This window comes from Tachyglossus aculeatus, chromosome 16 (genome assembly GCF_015852505.1).
Source record: "Tachyglossus aculeatus isolate mTacAcu1 chromosome 16, mTacAcu1.pri, whole genome shotgun sequence".
In the NCBI taxonomy this organism is placed as follows: Eukaryota; Metazoa; Chordata; class Mammalia; order Monotremata; family Tachyglossidae; genus Tachyglossus; species Tachyglossus aculeatus.
Window position 1 is genome coordinate 44,148,425 of NC_052081.1, and position 16,333 is coordinate 44,164,757.

The following is a 16,333-nucleotide window of genomic DNA, read 5'->3' on the forward strand; positions in this document are numbered from 1 at the left end:
CGGATCTGGGCCGGTCACGGGAGGTGGGTCTCCTATCTTTGGAGCTTGGGAAGTGGCGGGAGTGTAGGGCAAAGGTCATCCGCTCCCCACTCTTGGAGAACTTTTGCTAATAAATGTATAAATAATAATAATATAAATAATAAATGTATCCCTCTCTCCATCCCCCCATCTTACCTCCTTCCCTTCCCCACAGCACCTGTATATATGTATATATGGTTGTACATATTTATTACTCTATTTTACTTGTACATATCTGTCCTATTTATTTTATTTTGTTGGTATGTTTGGTTTTGTTCTCTGTCTCCCCCTTTTAGACTGTGAGCCCACTGTTGGGTAGGGACTGTCTCTATATGTTGCCAACTTGGACTTCCCAAGCGCTTAGTACAGTGCTCTGCACATAGTAAGCGCTCAATAAATACGATTGATGATGGTGATGATGATATTATACCAAGCCCTGTCAGGGTGCTGGGAGAGGTGGGCTGTTTTTTTTTCAAAATGGTATTTAAGTGTTTACTATAATAATGATGGCATTTATTAAGCGCTTACTATGTGCAAAGCACTGTTCTAAGCACTGGGGAGGTTACAAGGTGATCAGGTTGTCCCACGGGGGACTCACAGTCTTCATCCCCATTTTACAGGCGAGGGAACTGAGGCCCAGAGAAGTGAAGTGACCTGCCCAAAGTCACACAGCTTACACTTGGCAGAGAAGCAGCGTGGCTCAGTGGAAAGAGCCCGGGCTTTGGAGTCAGAGGTCATGGGTTCGCATCCCGGCTCCGCCACATGTCTGCTGTGTGACCTTGGGCAAGTCACTTAACTTCTCTGAGCCTCAGTTCCCTCATCTGTAAAACGGGGAATAAGACTGTGAGCCCCACGTGGGACAACCTGATCACCTGTATCCCCCCAGCGCTTAGAACAGTGCTTTGCACATAGTAAGCGCTTAACAAATCCCATCATCATCACTTGGCAGAGCCGGGATTCGAACCCATGACTCCGACTCCAAAGCCCGTGCTCTTTCCACTGAGCCACACTGCTTCCCTAACGTGCCAGGCACTGGGATAGATACAAGCTAATCAGGTACCACGTGGGGCCCACAGTGTAAGTAGAAGGGAGGACAGGTATTGCACTCTCGTTTCACAGTTGAGGAAACTGTGGCCCAAATAATAACAATAATTTTGGTATTTGTTAAGCGCTTACTATGTGCAAAGCACTGTTCTAAGCGCCGGGGAGGATACAAGGTGATCAGGTTGTCCCACGTGGGGCTCACAATCTTAATCCCCATATTACAGATGAGGTAACTGAAGCACAGAGAAGTGAAGTGACTTGCCCGAGGTCACACAGCTGACAAGCCGGGATTTGAACCCGTGACCGCTGACTCCCAAGCCCGTGCTCTATCCACTGAGCCACGCTGCTTAAGAAATTAAGTGACTCGTCCACGGTCACAAGCCGGCCAGTTCGGAGCTGGCATTAGAAGCCGGGCCCTCGGACTTCCAGACTGTGAGCCCGCTGTCGGGTAGGGACCGTCTCTAGATGTTGCCAACTTGTACTTCCCAAGCGCTTAGTACAGTGCTCTGCACACAGTAAGCGCTCAATAAATACGATTGATGATGATGATGATGAGGTTGCAGAGTGAAGAGGAAGTGGGGACTGTGCCCAAGGAGCGCTTAGGGTGTATAATCCCGGTTCTGCCAATTGTCAGCTGTGTGACTTTGGGCAAGTCACTTCACTTAGCTCTGGGCCTCAGTTCCCTCATCTGTAAAATGGGGATGAAGACTGTGAGCCCCCTGTGGGACCACCTGATCACCTTGTAACCTCCCTATCATCATCATCAATCGTATTTATTGAGCGCTTACTATGTGCAGAGCACTGTACTAAGCGCTTGGGAAGTACAAATTGGCAACATATAGAGACATTCCCTACCCAACAGCGGGCTCACAGTCTAAAAGGGGGAGACAGAGAACAAAACCAAACATACTAACAAAATAAAATAAATAGAATAGATATGGGCAAATAAATTAATAAATAAATAAATAGAGTAAAAAAATATGTACAAACATGCTTTGCACATAGTAAGCGCTTAATAAATGCCATCATTATTATTATAAGGTAGGTCCAGTTTAGGAGCCAGAGCTCTGGTGGATCTGGGGCCCGGCTCCTCCTGCCTACTTGTACTTTCCAAGCGCTTAGTACAGTGCTCTGCACACAGTAAGCGCTCAATAAATATGATCGAAGGAATGACTGGAAGCTCTTTGCAGACTGTCATATTCTACTCTCCGAAGCGCTTAGTACAGTGCTTTGTGCCCAGTAAATATTCAGCAACTGACTGACTGTCGGCCCACGATCTAATCCTGGCTCTACCACGTGTCTGCTGTGTGACCTTGGGAAAGTCATTTACCTTCTATAATAATAATAATAATGACATTTATTAAGCACTTACTATATGCAAAGCACTGTTCTAAGCGCTGGGGAGGTGACAAAGTGATCAGGTTGTCCCACGGGGGGCCTCACAGTCTTCATCCCCATTTTACAGATGAGGGAACTGAGGCACGGAGAAGTGAAGTGACTTGCCCAAAGTCACACAGCTGACTAGTGGAGGAGCCGGGATTACGTGCCTCAGTTACCCCAACTGTAAAATGGGGATGAAATCCTCCTATTTAGACTGTGAACCCCCTGTGGGACAGGGACCGTGTCCAACCTGATTAACTCGTATCTACCCCAGCGTTTAGAATCGTATTTTCCAAGCGCTTAGTACAGTGCTCTGCACACAGTAAGCGCTCAATAAATACGATTGGGTGAGTGAAAGAACGGTGGTTGGCATGTAGTATGTGCTTAACGAGTAAGATGATTATTAATTTTTATTGAGGTAGTGTGGGTGGAGTGGACCTGAAAAGGTCATCCTGTCCATGCCCCTGCCTTGGAGCAGGATTGGCCCTACACCAGCCTATTCTGATGAATAATAATAATAATGGTATTTGTTCATTCAATCGCATTTATTCATCATCATCATCATCATCAACCGTATTTATTGAGCGCTTACTGTGTGCAGAGCACTGTACTAAGCGCTTGGGAAGTACAAATTGGCAACATCTAGAGACGGTCCCTACCCAACAGCGGGCACAGTCTCAAAGGGGGAGACAGAGAACAAAACCAAACATACTAACAAAATAAAATAAATAGAATAGATATGTACAAGTAAAATAAATAAATAAATAAAGTAATAAATTTGTACAAACATATATACATGTTGAGCGCTTACTGTGTGCAGAGTGAACGCCTAACAAATGCCATCATTATTATTATTAAAAACGATCGAATGAATCCGCCACCTGCCTGCCGTGTGACTTTGGGCAAGTCACTCCACTTCTCCGGGCCTCAGTTCCCTCATCTGTCAAATGGGGATGAAGACTGGGAGCCCCCCGGGGGACAACCTGATGACCTTGTAACCTCCCCGGCGCTTAGAACAGTGCTTGGCACGTAGTAAGCGCTTAACAAATGCCATCATCATCATCATCATCATCCGACGGCCGCCCGCCACTTGGCCCTCGCTGTGCCCGCGGGTTGGGGGGGAGAGGGAGCGTCCCCTTTAAGAAGCGCGCGCCCGGCATGTAAACGAGGCGCCGTGCCGGGAGCGCGCCGGGCGCTGTCTGTAGGGGGCGCTGGAGGGGGCGCTGCAGGGCGCGCTGGGTGACGCGGCGCGGCGCTGTTTTGTCCGCCTGCGGCCGCCGTCGCGCCGAGCCGCCATATTGTCCGCTGCCCCCGCAGCACCCGCCGCCGCCGCCGCCGTCGCCGCCGACTTGTCGGGACCGAGCGGAGCGGAGCGGAGCCGGGATGGGTGAGCGGGCGAGCGACCGACCGGGGGACGGAGGGAGGGACGGAGGGAGAGGGGGACCCACCCACCGACCGACCGACCGACCGGACCCACCGGGGATCCGGGTCCCGCCTGTCCGGGGGCCGCTGACAGGGCGGCCGCGGGCCCGGGGGAGGGCCCGGGCGGACGCCCTTACGCCCCTCAGACGGGAGGACCCGGGACCCGGGACCCGGGCCGCCTCCTCCTCTTCCTCCTCCTCCTCTTCCTCCTCCTCCTCCTCCTCTTCTTCCTCGTCCTTCCTCTTCTTTTTCCTCCCCCTCCTCCCCCTCTTCTTTTTTCCCTTCCTCCTCCTCTTCTTCCTCCTCCTCCTCCTCTTCTTCCTCCTCCTCCTCTTCTTCCTCCTCCTCCTCTTCTTCCTCCCCCTCTTCTTTTTCCTCCCCCTCCTCCCCCTCCTCCCCCTCTTCTTTTTCCTCTTCCTCTTCTTCCTCCTCCTCCTCTTCTCCCTCCTCCTCCTCTTCCTCCTCCTCTTCTTCCTCCTCCTCCTCCTCCTCTTCCTCCTCCTCCTCCTCCTCCTCCTCCTCCTCTTCTTCCTCCTCTTCCTTCTCTTCTTCCTCCTCCTCCTCCTCTTCTTCCTCCTCCTCCTCCTCCTCTTCTTCCTCCTCCTCCTCCTCCTCCTCTTCCTCCTCTTCTTCTTCTTCCTCCTCCTCCTCCTCCTCCTCCTCCTCTTCCTCCTCCTCTTCTTCCTCCTCCTCCTCTTCTTCCTCCTCCTCTTCTTCTTCCTTCTCCTCCTCTTCTTCCTCCTCCTCTTCTTTCTCCTCTTCTTCCTTCTCCTTCCTCCTCCTCTTCTTCCTCCTCCTCCTCTTCTCCTCTTCTTTCTTCTTCCTCTTCCTTCTCCTGTTCTTTTCTTCCTTCTCTTCTCCTCCTCCTCCTCTTTTTCTTTCTCCTCCTCCTCCTCTTCCTCCTCTCCCTCCTCTTCCTCCTCTCCCTCCCCTTCCTCCTCTCCCTCCTCCTCCTCCCCCTCATCTATCCGTCCACCCACCCATCCATCCGCCCACCCGCCCGCCCTGCACCGTCCCGCCCCCGCCCTGCCAGTCGTTGCCCCCCGCCGCCCTTCTCCTTTTCTTATTTTTGATGGCGTTTATTAAGCGCTTACTATGTGCCGAGCACTATTCTAAGCGCTGGGGAGGTCACAAGGTGATCAGGTTGTCCCACGGGGGGCTCACGGTCTTCATCCCCATTTTACAGATGAGGGAACTGAGGCCCGGAGAAGTGAAGTGACTCGCCCAAAGTCACGCAGCTGACAATTGGCGGAGTCGGGATTTGAACCCCTGACCTCTGACTCCGAAGCCCGGGCTCTTTCCACTGAGCCACGCTGCTTCTCCTCCTCATTCATTCAATCGTATTAAGCGCTTACTGTGGGCAGAGCACTGTGCTAAGCGCTTGGGAAGTACAAGTCGGCAACACCTAGAGACGGTCCCTACCCAACAAAGGGCTCACAGTCTAGAATCAATCAATCAATCGTATTTATTGAGCGCTTACTGTATGCAGAGCACTGGACTAAGCGCTTGGGAAGGACAAGTCGGCAACATCTAGAGACGGTCCCTACCCAACAGCGGGCTCACAGTCTAGAAGGGGGAGACAGAGAACAAAACATGGAGACAGGTGTCAAAATTGTCAGGACAAATAGAATTAAAGCTATATGCACGTCATTAGCAATGATTTTGACATCATTGGCAAAATCCTTCTCCTCCTCCTCCTTCTCCTTCTTTTTCTTCTCCTCCTCCTCCTGCTCCTCCTCCCCCTCCTCCTCCCCACTGTCGCCTGGGCCCCGAGTGACAACCATCCGTCTGGGCGGGGCTCCCACGGTCCTAATAAGAACAGTAATAATAATAATAATAATGATAGTGGCGGTATTGTCAAGCGCTTACTGTGTGCCAAGCACTGTCCTAAGCGCTTGGGAAGTACAGTTCAGCAACAGATAGTTGATGTGAAACAAATGACCGGTTAGATTACCCTCTGGCTTAGTCAGCCAAGCACTTACTATGTGCCAAGCACTGTCCTAAGCGCTGGAGGAGATACAAGGAGATCAGGTTGTTCCACGTGGGGCTCACAGTCTTCATCCCCATTTTACAGATGAGGGAATTGAGGCCCAGAGAAGTTATTAACAATAACAATAATAATAATAATGTTGGTATTTGTTAAGCATTTACTATGTGCCAAGCGCTGTCCTAAGTGCTGGGGGAGATACAGGGTGATCAGGTTGTTCCTCGTGGGGCTCACAGTCTTCATCCCCATTTTACAGAAGAGGGAATTGAGGTCCAGAGAAGTTATTAACAATAATAATAATAATAATATTGGTATTTGTTAAGCATTTAGTATGTGCCAAGCACTGTTCTAAGCGCTGGGGGAGTACAGGGTGATCAGGTTGTCCCACGTGGGGCTCACAGTTGTCATCCCCATTTTACAGAAGAGGGAATTGAGGTTCAGAGAAGTTATTAACAACAATAATTAATAATAATGTTGGTATTTGTTAAGCGGTTACTATGTGCCAAGCACTGTTCTAAGCTCTGGGGGAGATACAAGGTGATCAGGTTGTCGCACGTGGGGCTCACAGTCTTCATCCCCATTTTACAGATGAGGGAATTGAGGCCCAGAGAAATTATTAACAATAATAATAATGGTATTTGTTAAGTGCTTACTATGTGCCAAGCACTGTTCTAAGCACTGGGATAGATACAAGGTGATCAGGTTTTCCCACCTGGGGCTCACAGCCTTCCTCCCCATTTTACAGATGAGGGAACTGAGGCAAAGAGGAGTGAAGTGCCTTGCCTAAAGTCACACAGCTGCCAAGTGGCGGAGCCGGGAGATTAGAACCCACGACCTCCGACTTCCAAGCCCGGGCTCTTTCCACCGGGAGGCCCGGGACAGTGCGGGGACCGGGGGGCCTCTGCTCCCACCCGAGAGCGTGTCCGCCCGTGGGCATTGTTTGCGTTTGAAACCCGAAAGTGTCCCCGAGGGTACCAGGGCAGGGGGTGGGGAGAGGGACCCCTGCTAATGGGCAAGGGTAAGGGGCAACGTTTCTTGCGGCGGTGGCTGCCGGGTGGGGAGAGGCGCCGTCTCCTTGGGACCAGTCGGTGGGGATGGGGATGGACTGGCTGAATGACATCTTCATGATAATAAGAATTGGGGTATTAAGCGCTTACTATGTGCCAAGCACTGTACTGAGCCCTGGGGTGGATACCGGGAAATCGGGTTGAACACAGTCCCTGTCCTGCATGGGGCTCGCAGTCTCCATCCCCAGATGAAATTTCTAAAAAGTGAGGAGATGTCTTTCCCCCTCCATCCCCAGATGAAATTTCTAAAAAGTGAGGAGATGTCTTTCCCCCTCCAGCTCCCGAAGGCAAAATGTGGGGCGGGGGTACAGACCCTCTGGGCCTTGTGGGACCCGGAGGGTGAGAGGGGTTTGGTTCTTAGATCGGGTTTGCTGCCCACACTCAAGGCGTCTGCTGTGGCTTGACGTCGGAGAGGGTTGGGACCCCCCCCGTCAGTGCGTCGCGGGGGTTCGGTTGCCACCCCTGGAGCCTGGCACATTGGCACTCTCTGGCGAGTGAGGGGCTGCCACGTCCTGAAAGGCGCCCCTGAATTTCCTATCTGGGGGTCTTGCGGACTTCGGAGTCAAGCCGAAGAGCACCCGGGCGAGTTAGCAGCGGGGTCCGGTTAAGAACAAGTGGACACGGAGTTTAGAACCGAGGAGAAATTGTGACCTTTTGACCTGTTGGCTGTAGCCTGTTCCCTGCTTAAAGAGAGAATTGGAGTCGTTTGCCGTGTTGTAAATGGTGACAAAAAGTTCCAGTCGAGATAACCAGCTTTGCAGAAGGGCAAAGCTTGGCCGAGTGGATAGAGCGCGGGCCTGGGCATCAGAAGGATCTGGGTTCTAATCCCAGCCCTGCCACTTGCCTGCTCTTTGACCTTGGGCAAGTCACGTACTGTCTCTGGGTCTGGACCCTTTTAGACTGTGAGCCCACTGTTGGGTAGAGACCGTCTCTATATGTTGCCAATTTGTACTTCCCAAGCGCTTAGTACAGTGCTCTGCACATAGTAAGCACTCAATAAATACGATTGATGATGAAGATGGTAACTCATCTGTAAAATGGGGATTTTTACTGATGTGGGACGTGGATTTACTAGGTTGTGTCTACCCCATTGCTTAGTACGGCACAGTACTTAGAGTAAGTGCTGAGTAAATGCCATTTAAAAAATAAAAACTTGTATCTACCCCAGCGCTTAGAACAGTACTTGACACATTGTGAGGGCTTAGCAAAGACCATAATCATCAAAGCGGTTGTGGAAACTTCCCTCTCGTGGGGAACAGTAAGACGTCAAGGTGCCACCGCCCCCTGCACTGACCCGGAGAGGAAAGCTTTGGGGTTGAAGATTTGAAATCTTGCCGATCTCCCGGCAAAATCCTAAAGTAACAGGCCCTAAACGGGCAGGAGCGGGATATGGGGCTTGTAGTTGAGAGCAGGGGATACTGGGATGGACAGCTGGGCAACCAGCTGAGGAGTTCACCCTGTAAAAAAGGGGCCAGCCCGCTGGACTGGCAGAGGAGCGATGATTTCTGTGTGATCCCGGCGTCTTTTTCCAGGCCTTTGTGTCGGAGCTGGAGGGTTCGGCCTTGTGTGGTACGTTGTCGGCAGCCTGGTGGGGCGGCGCGGCCCGCTCTTCTCAGTCTCCAGGAGAATCGTGTTGCTAATTTAGGGTGAAGCAGGTTAGAATTCCTTCTGGGAGCCACCCAGGTGGGGCCCGGGCTGCTCTGGGTGGTTAGCATCTCTTCCCATTCTGTACTGGAAAACTCCCTGCAGTGACTCATGGGGCCCTAGGAGCGATGCCTTGGCCTCATAGAGACCCGCCACTGGGGCAGGTCACTGAACCTCTCCGGGCCTCGTCTGTAAAATGGGGCTAAGCACTCGGAACGGGAGGATCCATGGGACGGAAACTGTCGGATCGGTTTCTGTCGTGTCCAGCCTATCGCTTAGCTCAGTGCCAAGCACCAAAGAAGTGCTTAACAAGGACCATTAATTGTTGTTACTCTGTGGGGAAGGGGGAAGATCGGCAGGGAGCAGTTCTACCCGTCTATCCCCGCTGCTACTCTGTGCTTTTCACCCGTTCCTCAAGAGCAGGGTCTTGACTTTCTTTCCCGGTCTCCGGCTCCGTGGTGATCACTTAGTGGTATTTATTAAGCACTTAGTGTGTGCAGAGCGTTGTAGTAGGAGTAGTAGTATTTGTTAAGCACTTACGGGGTGCAAAACCCTGTCCTGAGCATACAGGTGGGAATTAGACGCGGACTGAACCACACGGTAGAGTTGGTAGACCGGATTTCTGCCCACGGGGGACTTAATAATAATAATGATGGCATTTATTAAGCGCTTACTATGTGCAAAGCACTGTTCTAAGCGCTGGGGAATTTACAAGGTGATCAGGTTGTCCCACGTGGGGCTCAGAGTCTTGATCCCCATTTTACAGAGGAGGTAACTGAGGCCCAGAGAAGTGAAATGACTTGCCCAGAGTCACACAGCTGACAAGTGGCAGAGCCGGGATTTGAACCCGTGACCTCTGACTTGAAAGCCTTATGGTCATCAGACTGTAACCCTCCACCTGAGTGTTTCCCACAGCTCACCTGCTTCCCTCTCCCCACCCCGCAGTGGGTGCCAGTACCAGGCTGCCGACCGCGTGCCCTCCCTCAGTTCGCCTGCCCCTCCTTCCGTCCACGGTGTTGGCCCGTCAAACTGGGCCGGGGGAGTGGTGGTATAGAAGTCCCTCGTGGGGTAGGAAAACTTTTTGAGACTCTCACGCTTATCTGAGATAACATAAAATAAAACCCTTATAGCCAAGTAGAACATTTTTTCCATAATCCGAGGGCTCAGGAGTGGGGTTGAGAGCGCGTGGTTGAATTTCCGAATGTGTTGGGGGAAAGTGGACAGGACGCCTGAAGTGTCCTCCAAACTGGAAGCTCGTTTTGTGCAGAAAACACATCTGCCAACCCTGTTGTGTTGTACGCTCCCAGGCACTTGGTACGGTGCTCTGCACACGGTAAGCTCTCAATAAAATACCATTGACGGTGATTCTTTACGGTCCATCTGGCCTCAGCTCGGCACGCTCCTGTTGAGCCAGAGGAGCTGGGCCGGGCCACCGGGGAGCTCTGCCACCCGGTAACGAGGTCCGCGACCCCAAACACTCCCCGGGTTTGGCTCCCGCAGTCTGGAGAAGCGGCCGGTCCCCACCCCGGCCCCTGCTCCGTCCAGTGGGGCCCGGGGTTGGGCTCTGGAGTTAACAAGAAGGTAGGGCAGGCCGGGGGCAGTCCTCAGCTTTTGATTTGGCAGGGGTTGGGAAGCGGACGGGGCCGGGAAAGAGAGGGAGTCTGGCGGGAGAGCCTGGGGCTTGGCTAGCTAGCTCCGTCTTTGGGGTCAGAAAGGCGCCAAAGTGGGGAAGCTTCCCAGCGCAGAGGGAGTGAAAAGGGGCCGTAGAAGGAGTTCCCACCTCCTCCCAGAAGACTGCGAGGGGGACAGGGCCAAAGAAGCCCCAGAGTTAACCTGGTTTCCACCCAGCACCAGGGACTGGCTTCTCCCGAGGCTTGGTTTCTTTCCTGCCTGCGGAATGTGACACCAGCCCTTCGGAGAATTCTGCTCCTTTGCCATTCTGGTATAAATCGGGAAAGCCGCTAGGAGTTGCCGGAGGTGAGGGAGGGGGCTACTTGTCCCCTTTAATTGCACTTTTCAGCGGCTCTGGCCGCCACCGCTGCGACACCAGATGCCTTTGATCCGGAGTTATCATCTTCGGCGGGCAGCCTCCCTCCAACTCAGCTTCTGGGGCGCGGAAGCGGCGCCTTCATCCCTGGGGAGCTGGAAGGGGCGTGTGCCGCGGAGTGGTCCTGGGGACGAGCTCTAGGTTCGGGCAGATGACTGCAGGCTGGCATTACACCGCTCTGTGTGGTTGACCAAATATCAGTCGGTCCAAGTGCCTGCTGTCTTCAAGTGCCATGGTAGCCATGTAGGGGGGTGGAGGGCACAGTTGGGGGCCTTTCAGGGAGGGACGACTGTATATGAAACACATATATATATAGATAGATATATACTGATATAAATAGAGAGAGAGAGAGATCTGTATCTATACCTATCTCTCTCTTTATATATATATCCTTTCAGGGAGGGTCGACTACATACAAAACATATATATACATATGTATATATATATTTATATATATATACATATATATATAGCTGGATATAATATCCAGAGAGAGAGAGAGACTCTAGACTGTAAGCTGTCGGCAGGGAATGTCTGTTTTATTGTTGTACAGTGCCCTGCATACAATAAGTGCTCAATAAATATGATTGAGAGTGATAACACTTTCTAGGTACTAAGCGCTGGGGCAGATACAAGATAAGGTATTCAGGTTGGACACAGTCCCTGTCCCACACAGAACTCCCAGTCTAACGGGGGAGGGAAATAGGAGTTGTATCCCTATTTTCCCATCTGAGGAAACAGACCCAGAAAAGTGAGGTGACTTGGCCAAAGTTACCTGGCAGGCAAGTGATGGAGCTGGGATTAGAACCCAGGACCTCCAACTTCCAGGTCCAGGCTCTTCCCACTAGGTCACAGGCCTTCTCAGCTGAAGGTATTCCCCCCTCCCCTCTGCCTCCCCGGGAGGTTTCAGGAGCGCCGACTCTGCCATCACCCCCAGTTGGAGCAGGCGCGCGCCGGATATCTCCGTGGGCTTCCGGAGCGGCTGGAATCCTGGATTTCCTGGGCCCCGAGGATCCACTTGAAGGAGAAGGGGCCCAGGGCTCCAAACCTGACAGAAGTGATGCCGCCTGCCTTCCGGGCAAGAGACTCTTCCCTTCCCCGTCCCCTTTCCATCCATTCTGGCCCTCGATGAGTTGTGTTGATCGGTTGTTGGATAGAGAGCGGGCCGGGCCGCTGGCACTCAGAGCATCAGTCAGTCATTCGTATTTACTGAGCTCTTATTGTATGCAGAGCACTGTACCAAGTGCTTGGGAGAGTACAGTATTATAGTAAAAGGACACATTACCCTCCCACAACCAGCTTACAGTCTGGAAGGGGAGACAGACATTAATGTAAATAAATACACTTATGACTAACCCACCCAGTTACTGTGGCTGGCTTGCAGGGTCACCGCCCACTCGCGCTTGCTGGCCGGAGGTCCCAGGCACTCCCACCCTGATGCCAGTGCTGGACTCCAGCGGACGGGAGGCGCCCATCTCTTTAGGTGGCTAGTAGTTCCGGCTGACTGCCCTCGCCACCCTAGAGTAGGAATAATAGTAATGACGGTGATGATGATGATAGTGGTTTTTGTTAAGGGCTTCCTAGGTGCTGAGGGCTGGGTAGATATGAGATCACTAGATTGGACCCTGTCCCCCAGACTGAAAGAGGGGAGAACAGGAATGGAATCCCCATTTTGCAGATGGGGAAACTGAGGCCCGGAGAAGGGAAGTGATGCCCAGCCTCCTGCACTTTTTGAGGTGAGGGGGAGGAGCCAGGTCTTGATTCCTGGGGAATCTACGCTTCCCGTTCTTGTCGTTCAGATCCCGAGAGCGTCCCCCCCCGCCCCGCCCACCACTGTGGTCCTCAGGGGTCCAATCCAGATGGGGATCGAGCCCAGATCCTTTTGGAAAAGCGAGGCCTCCTGAGAGGCCCAACACCCCCAACCCCACCGCCAGCCGGCCTCTCGTGAGGAACGTTAGTGTGACTTTGGTCAGTCCTTACATCAATGGTTGGAACTGGATCTTCCCGGAGAAGGCGGCCCCGTCGAGGGCTGCAGCCTTACTCTGTCCTTCCCCCCGCTCACTGCCTGAAGGCCGCAGCCGGAGCAGGGAAGCTGCTTCTCCCTGATGGAAGTCGGAGGGATATCCGGGATCAGCCCAACCGGGACCCTGGCCCAAAAGGAGAAGCTTAGTCAGCCAGGGCAGCTGCGGCGATGAGAAGCCAAGGCCACTGGCTTCCCGTGGGAGAGCAGCCAAGCGCGTGTCTGTCAGTGTCCCGGGCTCCCCGAAGTCAGCCTCGGAAGCCACGGTGGTCGCTCGGAGGTGAAGATGGGGAGGAAGTGCCTCCCCGGGAAGCCGGCGACAGGGAGGGAAGAAGACTTACCCGCCGCTGGCGTCTCCTTGATCTCCCTTGCAGCGGCTCCGCCGTCATCCGGCCGGACTGAGTGAGTTAGAGGTTGGGGGTGGCCCTGGATGTTTGAGGGCCCTACGAGAGAAGGAGAAGCTGTGATCCCTGCCCTCGAGGAGCTGCCAGTGCAATGGAGAGCCCGCCGCTAGAAAGGAAAGGGTGCTTGTGTCTCCCGTTCTTATTTTCTAATTAGATAAATCATACTATCTTGGGGAGAAGGGCAGCGAGACATGGCTAGGAACTCGGCCGCTGACAGGATTGACTTGCTTCTGAGGACGAGCCAGCTCAGCCAGTGAGGCGAAGGTATTTCAAAGGGCGCCTTACCTGGGGCTGGGCCAGAGGCATCGACTGGGCCGCAGACCGTTTGTCGGCCACCCGGAGGCCGGCCTGTCCTTGGGCGGTGACCCCTGTTCTTCTGGAACTTGGGGGTGAATCAGCATCCAGGCTGAATCGCGCTTTTTCGGTATGTGGCTTGTCTCCGCCAACTCCAGTCCATACGTCACTCTGCTGCCTGGACCATTTTTCTAATAAAAAAGTTCAGTGCACGTTTCCCCACTCCTCAAGAACCTCCAGTGGTTGCCCACCCACTAGAATAGAAACTGCTCACCATCGGCTTTAAAGCACCATTTCCCCTCTTGTCTTACCTCGCTGATTTCCTGCTAGCCAATCAGTCAGTCAGCTGTATTCTACAACACAGCAGCCTCTCCTCCCTCCTCTAACACGTTGTCATTCATCACACCACCTACCCCTCAGCCACATCCCGCCTCTGGCGTGGAAGTCCTTCCCCTTTTAGATCTGACAGACCATCACCGTTCGCACCTTTAAAGCCTTATGAAAAGCACTTCTCTTCCAAGAGGCCTTCCCCAACTAAGCCCTCGTATCCCATACGTCGTCTCCCTTCTGCATCATCCTTGCACTTGGATTTGGACCCTTTGTTCACCCCATCCTCAGCCTCACAACACTTACGTACATATCTGTCATTTGTCGCCTGCTTCTTCTGGATTATAAATTCCTCATGGGCAGGGGATGTGCCTACCAAATCTGTTATAATGTACTCTCCAAAGTGCTTAGAACAGTGCTCTAGACACAGTAAGCGCTCAATAAATACGATTGATGCCTGCTGGATGTTTCTCTGGACGGGCACGCGGAAGAACGCTCCCCCTCTCTGCCGTCGCCGTCCAGCCAAAATTCGTTGCTTTGAAGCGAGCGTTCTGGCCGAACACGGTGTGCTTGGCTCTTCCCAGGTGTCTTCATTCACTCCCCGCACTGAGCTAGTTTCCACTTATGGAGTTGATTAAATGCTCACTGTGTGCCGAAGCACTGTGCTTAGCGCTAGAGTAAGTAATCAGTTGAGACCCAGCCAGTGCTCCTCAGGGCTAGCAGTCTGCAGGAGGCAGAGCAGGGATCTTATCCCCATATAAAGGAGGAAACTGAGGCCCGGAGAGGTTGTGACTCGCCCAAGGTCGCACGGCAGATGGGCGGCAGAGCTGGGATTGGAACTGGAGTCTCCTTACTCCCGGGCCTCTGCCCTTTCCGCTAAGCACAGGGGCTGGTTGTTTGCTCAGTGGATTATCCAGACCCATTCCTTCTTCCGTCCCTCTCTGATGGCCTGCTTTTGTGTGGTTCCCTCCTCCCACACACACACACACACACACACACACACACACACACACACACACACACACACACACTCACACACACAATTTGAGAAGAGATGCGAGGAGAAGCTGCAGCCGGTGTGCCTGGCCGATTGCCAGCAGCTCCGGGGACCGGATTGGATAGGGAGGTAGTCGAAACTTGTATCTGCAGGGAGCCTTCTGGATTTTCCTCGCCCACTCCGGTCCCCCCGTCTGTGCAAATCCTCGAGGGGGCTGTTATTCCCTCTCCGGACTCGGCCTCGGCCCGAGCGCCCCAAGGAATGGAGTTGGCCCTGGATGCCGTTAGGGGTCCATGAGGCGTGCCCTCACTGTGCATTGAGGGCAGCGCGGGTGGGTCTCTGGGCCTCCGCGGGCCCGTCTGGGCTCGGCCTGACGCGTCGTCAGGGATGCTGCCGTTGCGAGTCGTGTGAACCGGGCTGGGGTACTGTGCCGCCAGCTTTTGTCCGCCTTTGGTCCTCACGTTGCTGGAGGTCTGGTTCTGCGTCGGTGCGCCTCAGAGTCTCCATCTCCGCGAGCGAGGGCCCCTGGAGCAGCTGGGAAGGTGTCATTTCTGTCGCGATCCTGGGTTAGAGAACCCTCCGATGACTGGTGGGACTCCGGCCTGAACTTGGGTGTCCGGTACCCGAGCCAGTGGACGGGGCTCGGCGGAGGGGTGGGGCCCTGTCCTGCTGTCCCTCCCTGAGCCTCAGTGGATTTTTTTTTTAATGGCATTTATTAAGCGCTTACTAAGTGCAAAGCACTGTTCTAAGCGCCGGGGAGGTTACAAGGTGGTCAGGTTGCAGGATTTGCAGAGGACAGGGCCGCTCCCCTCCCTGGAGGGGTGGCACCATCCCCTCTCCTCCCAAACTAGCCCGAGACAGCAAGAGAACTAACGTCCAGCCCCAAATTGGTGGTGGAGCCGAACCCAAATAATAATAATGGCATTTATTAAGCGCTTACTCTGTGCAAAGCACTGTTGTAAGCGCCGGGGAGGATACAAGGTGATCAAGTTGTCTCCCGGGGGGCTCACAGTCTTAACCCCCGTTTTACCGATGAGGGAACTGAGGCCCAGAGAAGTGAAGTGACTTGGAGCCAAACCCAAATAATAATAATGGCATTTATTAAGCGCCTACTCTGTGCAAAGCACTGTTGTAAGCGCCGGGGAGGATACAAGGTGATCAAGTTGTCTCCCGGGGGGCTCACAGTCTTAACCCCCATTTTACCGATGAGGGAACTGAGGCCCAGAGAAGTGAAGTGACTTGGAGCCAAACCCAAATAATAATAATGGCATTTATTCAGCGCTTACTCTGTGCAAAGCACTGTTCTAAGCACCGGGGAGGATACAAGGTGATCAGATTGTCCCACGGGGGGCTCGCAGTCTTAACCCCCATTTTACCGATGAGGGAACTGAGGCCCAGAGAAGTGAAGTGACTTGGAGCCAAACCCAAATAATAATAATGGCATTTATTAAGCGTTTACTCTGTGCAAAGCACTGTTCTAAGCGCCGGGGAGGATACAAGGTGATCAGGTTGTCCCATGGGGGGCTCACAGTCTTAACCCCCATTTTACCGATGAGGGAACTGAGGCCCAGAGAAGTGAAGTGACTTGGAGCCAAACCCAAATAATAATAATGGCATTTATTAAGCGCTTACTCTGTGCAAAGCACTGTTCTAAGCACCGGGGAGGATACAAGGGGAAAAGG

At 53.2% G+C, this 16,333-nt stretch overlaps 1 protein-coding gene across 2 annotated transcripts in view; it reads left to right on the top strand.

Moving 5' to 3' along the window:
- The first annotated feature begins 3,808 nt into the window (after positions 1-3,808).
- Positions 3,809-16,333, top strand: part of KPNA6 (karyopherin subunit alpha 6) — a 32,047-nt gene continuing 19,522 nt past the window's right edge. For both annotated transcript variants that reach the window (XM_038758285.1, XM_038758286.1), the window contains exon 1: positions 3,809-3,829. In XM_038758285.1, the coding sequence (XP_038614213.1) occupies positions 3,826-3,829 (4 nt within the window). In that variant the 5' untranslated portion in view covers positions 3,809-3,825. The remainder of the gene's footprint in view (positions 3,830-16,333) is intronic.